Genomic DNA, 7,338 nt, shown 5'->3' with positions numbered 1-7,338 from the left:
CAAAGGAGAAGTCACTAACACAGATATAGACAGATTTGTAAACAATATTTGAGAGAAATAGGCCTTTTGTGTACATAGAAAAAGTCTTAGATCTTTGAGTTCAGCTCATGAAAAATGGGAGCAGAAACAAAGGTGTTGCGTTTAAAATTTTGGCCATTGTATATATATATATATATATATATATATATATATAGATATTTATTTAATTAGATTCATTTTAACTACACAGAGAGAAAAAAAGTGTATAATTTCAAGTGTAACTTGTCGTTTGTAATTGTAACTGATTTGTGAAAATTGTTAATGCAATACATTTTTGTCGCTGCGTGAAATTACGGGAAAAATGCAATTGGAAATTGTTTTTAGATGCTGTCATTGCCCTTGAAATAGGCCAGAAAACTTCTTTGGTAGATGCAAAGCATTACATGGTTTCATTAACTACCAAAATTCATTATCCAGTAAGGGGGGTGAGTTTTTTTGCAAGCATCATCTAATTTGCAAAAACAAAAAATCCAGTTTTTGGAAGGCTTTAAGTCTTTAATATCAAAGCAAAAAAAAAAAAAAAAAAAAAAAAAATCAGACACTGAGCAGCATCCAGGTAACAATATCCCAGAGCTGAATGTGCCAGCCAAGCACTTGCCATTGCTAACGAACAGCCTTCTCCAGATATATGAGCAGTCTGAGCTGGAGTAATATCACAAGTGTGTGGTAGTGTTGTGATGCTGCTGCTCTTGGAGGAGTCGTGTGGGCGTGAACGAATTTGAACAGAAAAATGACAATGATAAACCAAAGCAGGTCGCAGAGACTATAAGAGTAGGGCCACCGAAAAATCTTGAGACTTATCAGAAAACGTGATTGCATTTGAAAAGGTCTCGGGCTGTCATAAAGAACTCTGAATGGATGAGGGACACACCGGTGTGTTCAGATGGCAATCTTGAAATGGAAATTATACCACATCTGCTCTGGTGAAATCTTTCTCTGAGCGTTCAAAAACAAACAGAAAGTGCAAACAAGTTTAAATACATAGCAAGAAGACGAGATGATTCAAATTAATTAGAAATGAATAAGAGCTTGATTTGCTGCATGAACACAACGTGAAAATCAGTACAACTTTTAATCTCACAATTGGCAAAAATATGTCCTGCTAACATTCCCATTAAATTATGAGAATGTTATTTCAGAATGTTCTCTGAATGTTCTAAATGTCCAGTTTTTAAAATGATTTTTCTTGTTGATGCATTAAGGAAACATTCCATTATATCATTTTGTATCATGGGAATGTAACTTTTGAATGTGCTCTGAACATTCTAAAACAATTTGTTACATTTAAAAAAATGTTCCAGAAAAACTGTTACATGAACATTCTATAAATAACATTTTTGCACTAATGTTTATTAAAGACTGAATAACTTTGAATTAACATTCTAACATCGTTACTCAAAGAATGTTTGTCATAACATTGAGAGACCATTCCATAACGCTCTCTGTCATTTAACACTAGCGTGCATACTAAATTAAACTCTGAACCATTAATGTGTAATAAATGCAACATATCAGGGCAAAATATTATTCTTAATTAATATCTAAGTCCTGGCAAGGTTTATAACATCTCTGATCCGATTCACAATTGATTGTACTTGCAAAACATATTTATGCACAGTAAACCTCAAAGCACTTTACACTGCATTAGAGGTCAAATTAGAGACCGCACAGACATATCTTTTGAATAGAGTTGAGTAATCTTACATGTGCACGGCCAAGTCATCATCATGATGAAATGACAATAAATAATGACTTATTTTAAGTGAGCGATCCCTTCAAAGGCTCAATTCCAGACCGGTATCATACAGAGTTCATATATTGATATTCAAATGCTGTTGCGACGTCCCTTCACTTCAGGCAGGGCAGCCATCAATCTACAGATGACAGTCAACACCCTGTTAGAGCACAATTCTCCAGAGCCATTGACCTTGCGAGAGAACGGTGTGAATATTCCCACCAAATTACCATCAACGGCGTGAGTCGGTGTCAAAACCACAACCAAAGTCGTCTTTGTATCCATCTAATATTATAAAACACAATGACGTGAAGTTCAGAACTTGCAATCAGGTGAGTCATTATAATACTCTGTCATTTTTACAAATGAATATGCATAAATAAATAAATAGTTAGTCACTGCTCAGTGACAGATTGATTGGACCAGCAAATAAAGTGATACAACAAAACATCACAGAATTATAGAGGGTTTGCTCTTACGTTATGATTTGGTCAGTTACTCTGATGCACGGCCATATTGGTGATACTCTGATGTAAACAACAGCATGGATTTTACAGTTAATGTACTACTGAATACAATGTTCTGCTAACTTATGCTGTCTAAACTATGGAAAAAAACAAGAGGAAGCTGCTAAATCATATAGAGAAGGACTTAATTAGCAGGAAATATTGAATGCAATATTTTGATAAACTAAAATTAATAGGGGGTAAAGATACATACAAGCAAGATTTAATTAAGATATTAGTCTGATATTTCACCTACCTGACTGGCAAGATTTTTGCATGGTTTTCCTGGTTCAGTTTAGCTAACAACAATTTTTTTTTGCACCCTACTCCAAATGTTTTTTTTTTTCTGGTTAGAACGATTAGTACAGCCCAGAACATGACAATAATTGGCATTGCGGTTCAGTGGCATTGGTTACGTTCAGTGCCGCCAATAGGGTCGATTGATGACGTGTTGTGAAAACACTCATGGTGTTTTCCCTCCAAAATGATGTCACTTCCTGAAGGATGATGTCATGAACTGTTTTTTGTTAATTAAAGGAATTGTGCAGAACACTAACAGGGTAGAAGGTGAAATTGATGAAGGTGACCTATACCGATCAAAACAATGTTTTATTTAAAGCATTTAAAAACTAGGAATATAAAAACTCTAGGAACAGATTACCTTTTTATTTTAGAAGCTGAGGACATGGCAAAACAACAGCATCCACTCAAACCAAATTTGCAACCTAATATGATTTTCGTCTTTTTCGATTTGTGAGTTTAATATTTTACTCAGCCTTTTGAGTCACAAACATGTGCCGCACTTTAGGAATGACCCAGTAATTCAAGTACGTTATATCTAAACACTTCTCTGCTAAGTTTCCCCACGCAAATCACCTCTCCCAGTAGAGAACATAAACCACTAATGTGCATGTCCACGCAAACACCTTTCCTCCAGTACTGCAGTGCACTGAGCGTGCTATAAATCACCTTATATTATCATAGCGCTCTTGTAGGCTCCGCCCCTCCGCGCACACGATTGGCCGAATCTCCTCCTTGGTGCCCGGCCCACTTCCTTGCCGCTCGCTGATTGGCGGAGGCCATTCTCCTTGAGCTGTCAATCAGACGCATCTTTCGTGCTCCGCTCTGAAGCGATGCACAGTGATTCTGATTCACTGAACAGATCGTTAGAGCACACAACATCCCACTAAACCATCTCAACTGTCGCTTTTCTCTTTTTCTGTGGATGCCCTTGTATTGAAGAAAAAAATCTGAGGAGGTACATATAATATTTTTTTCGCGCAAGGATTTATTTCTATATTCCCTAGCACTCCAAACGCCAACAGATTGTGTTTGGTCTCCTTGCAAAGGGTCACTTGGGAAAATCGACCCGTCTTGTGGCACTCCTGACACACTTGGAAGATTTGTAGACTGCGGACGTTTCGTGAAATAGGACACACGGACGGACAACTGCGGTTTATGCGTGTTCCCCTTCGCAGAAGATAAAAAACGGACTGTTGCTGCAAGAACTGACACAGAGAAATAACAAACAATCAACTCAAAACATGAGCTGCGCAATGTTGCGACACGCACTCGCTTTGCTCTTGGCGTTGCTGTGGAAAGGTAAGTTGCAATTCTTAAAGCATTCTTCTGTAGAGAACATGTTTCTCACTCGTTCCTTGCTTCATTCTTTGCTGGGACCTGGAGTGGAATACTAATGCGGCTCCGGGGGTCTACCTGCCAATGAATCATGTGTGTGTGTGTATGCGTGTGTGATCAAATCATAGAGACAAGTGCGCTCCACAACACACGAGTTCTGCATATCAACACTTAGGGGGAAAAAACACGGCTTTCCTCGCTTCTATCGCTGTGTGTAACAAGTCAGTGGATGCCTTTACAGATATTGACACCAGTATTGTTTTTTTTTTTCTTATGACCGACATGGATAGGTTTGTTTTTCTTAGGTGTCCGATAATAACCAATATGCAAAACAGCTGTTTAACATATTTATATATAAAAACACAAATTATTTTACACTAATAATTATGTTAATATATTCATATTAATTCTTTATTTTTTATTTTTGTTTTTTTAATTATGCATGGGCATATTTAATTGTTAAAGATATTGTATTAAATTTGTTTTTATGTTTATAATATTTTAATTCACTAAATCATAATATCATAAGCACAGTTGTTTTGCATAAGGGTTTGATGCCATTGTTGGGTGCTATACTTTAGAGATCCAGCAGGTGGCGTTTATCAGTAAACCCGATATTCATAAACCGATAATGGTTATTTTTAATTATTTGATACGCAGTATGCATATAATTATAATTAAGCAACAACCATTAGACTGGTGACTCATCATGAATATTTTATAATTGCTGTTGTGGTTCTTGCTATATTATCATCACATTTATGGTCTTTATATTAGCATATATTAATATTAATTGTCTTTTAAGTATATTTATAGTTTTATACATTTAATATTGAGCAGACAGTGGTGTAACAGTGTTGAGGTGGCATTTATCGGTAGAGTCGATATTTAGAAACTGATGTTATTTTTATATGTAAATGTCTGATTTTAATATGCATATATAACTCAATAACCCTGATGCTAGTGACTCATCATGATTTTTTATTATTGCTGTTGTGATTCTTGCTTTTGTTGTTGCTGTATATTATATCGGCATAGTCATTGTTAATATATTAGCATATTTTACTGTTTAATTGACATTTTAAGTTTATATTTATAGTTTTATCATTTTAATGTTGAATAGACAGTGGTGTGGCATTTATCGGTTCAACCGATATTCACAAACCGATAATAATTATTTTTCACTTTTAAGTGACTGATGTACAATATGCAAATGATAATAATAATTAAATATTAATAACGAGTCATTGTGAATATTTTATTAATGCTTTTGTTGTTATAATTATATTGCAATAATTGTTCATTTTTAATTGTATATTTATAATTTCATAATTTTAATGCACACGGCCTATTCATTTCAACCTGATTGTTTGTGAATACGGTCACGCTGATTATCTACATGCAATTACTTGCCTCTGATTTCCTCTGAAATGAATGATGCAAATTACTTAATATATTTTCAGTAAATGGCAAAATGTGAACCTGATGATAATCTCACAGCAGAAACAAACGCTGTGTTGCTGCAGTTTTGACACTAGCTGTTGAAAAAGTGCTGTGTGATTTGCGTTTGACATCTACTCCAAGCTCTCATCTTTGTGAATGTTCTGAGACAGTCGTACTTGGCGAAATGGTTAATATCAGAAAGATGAAGAAAACCAGATACCACTGGGTGATTCGTATGGGTTTGGAGTACTATTGTTGTATTATTGATCTGTCAGAGAACGCATGGGGCATCAGGGAGGGAATAATAGCTCTCGGTGTGCTGTGAATGGATGAATACTTGCTTTGAAATGATGTTTGATTCCACTTTTTGAGCCCTTTACCATGATGAGCACAAATTTAATCAGTCTTGCCCTGTGGGGGGAGTTTTTTTCCATGCGGGCGCCAAACCTCTGACAGAGAATTCCATGTGTAAAGCGTCTTTTGCAGCTCTTGCATGTACAAAAATACACTTCGGTGTATGCATCCCACCTATTAGAGCTTGCATAAATCGTTTGTTAATCAGAATGGATTCTCATTATTTGACGCCAGTGCTGCTGATGCACAGATCAATGTGAGATTAAAGTAACAGCCCATGCAAACTAGAAAATTCTGTTGTTATTTATTTAGAAGTATCTTCATGCAGCTATTTTTGTGCATGCAAATTTGTCCTTCTGTGTTCCTTAGAAAGAAAATAATAATTAGAGGATTTTCCCTTTTGGTCGAACTGTTCCTTTAACATTGCAAGCTCGCAAAATGGATATGTTGAAGGACGTGTGACATTGTGCGAGTGAAGAGCATGTTTTAATTTTCATGTCAGCGTGTGTTTTGGACGGTGGGAGGGGTAAACTAGACACCCTGAGAGTTTGTTCTCCCTCAGACTCAACAGTGCTGATGATGTTTGCTCTGGGGAAAATCTGTCTGAAACTCATTATGGTTTTTTCTCACAATTCAGCAGTTCTGCACAAGGGAAATTGATTCAGGCGTCTGATAATTTGATATGTAGTGACCACATAATTTACACTCGCTCACAGTTGCTGGCCTTTCCAACATCGATTATTTTTTTGCTTCTTCCATCCATCCGTCTGAGTTTGAAGTGCAGAATCTGATTAAGCAAAATATTTTTTACTTGAGTAACTTTGTTAGCTGGTCACTCCTCAAAAACGCTTGAATAAAATATGAATTGTCTGCCAAAAAAAGCATCTTGCAATTGCATAAATATATATTTTTATGTCTCCAACCTCATAAAATATTTTTAGATCGCTTATAGTGAATTGCCGTCTCTTTAAAAATACTGAAACACTTCTTTTTTTTTGAGCATCACACATAAGATTTCTCTGACAGATGTCACTGAAATAGGTGTTATGAAACATCACCCCTGTCTTTGTGACAGATTTAGACTTTGGGGAAAAAAAGAAGCACGTTTTTATATTTAAAAAATGATGATCTTTCAAAGATGTGAATAAAGATTATTTGAATGCTTTACAAAAAATACTGTTTCAGTATGCGTCTGAAATTCATATTGCAATATGTTTAATTAATTGCTGTTTTTTTTTTTTTTTTTATTTAGTAGCAAAATGTGTGTAAACAGTTTGAAAGTAATTCCTGCATCCATTTTCCTCAATAAATTGCAAATATTTCCATCCACCTGTCAATAAGTTTGTTTTGTAGAGAGCAAAACAACTAAAAGGCCAAGACCTCACTGGTCAAAAAAGTACAGTGTCTTATTCTTTTAGAAATTGTACCAAGATTATGTTTTAGTCATTTTTTTCAAGAAAATATTCTGGTATGCTCTTAAATAAAGCCTCCAACCTTTTGGAACCTTTACTTAAGAGCATAATAGAATATTTACTTGAAATAAAAGGGTTTTGCATATAAAATGCCATATAAAAAAATGTTGGTACCCTAAACCTTATTCTGTTCTTTAAAGAACCTTTTTTT

At 35.2% G+C, this 7,338-nt stretch overlaps 1 protein-coding gene across 1 annotated transcript in view; it reads left to right on the top strand.

Annotated features, from left to right (window-relative positions):
- Positions 1-3,409: 3,409 nt before the first annotated feature.
- iglon5 (IgLON family member 5) overlaps positions 3,410-7,338 on the top strand; it is a 230,566-nt gene continuing 226,637 nt past the window's right edge. Inside the window, exon 1 of the mRNA XM_051130996.1 lies at positions 3,410-3,882. Within this exon, the coding sequence (XP_050986953.1) occupies positions 3,825-3,882 (58 nt within the window). The 5' untranslated portion in view covers positions 3,410-3,824. The remainder of the gene's footprint in view (positions 3,883-7,338) is intronic.

This window comes from Labeo rohita, chromosome 16, assembly GCF_022985175.1.
Source record: "Labeo rohita strain BAU-BD-2019 chromosome 16, IGBB_LRoh.1.0, whole genome shotgun sequence".
Taxonomy (NCBI): domain Eukaryota; kingdom Metazoa; phylum Chordata; class Actinopteri; order Cypriniformes; family Cyprinidae; genus Labeo; species Labeo rohita.
The sequence above is the reverse complement of the archived record's forward strand: the minus strand, read 5'-3'. Positions and strand labels throughout refer to the sequence as shown.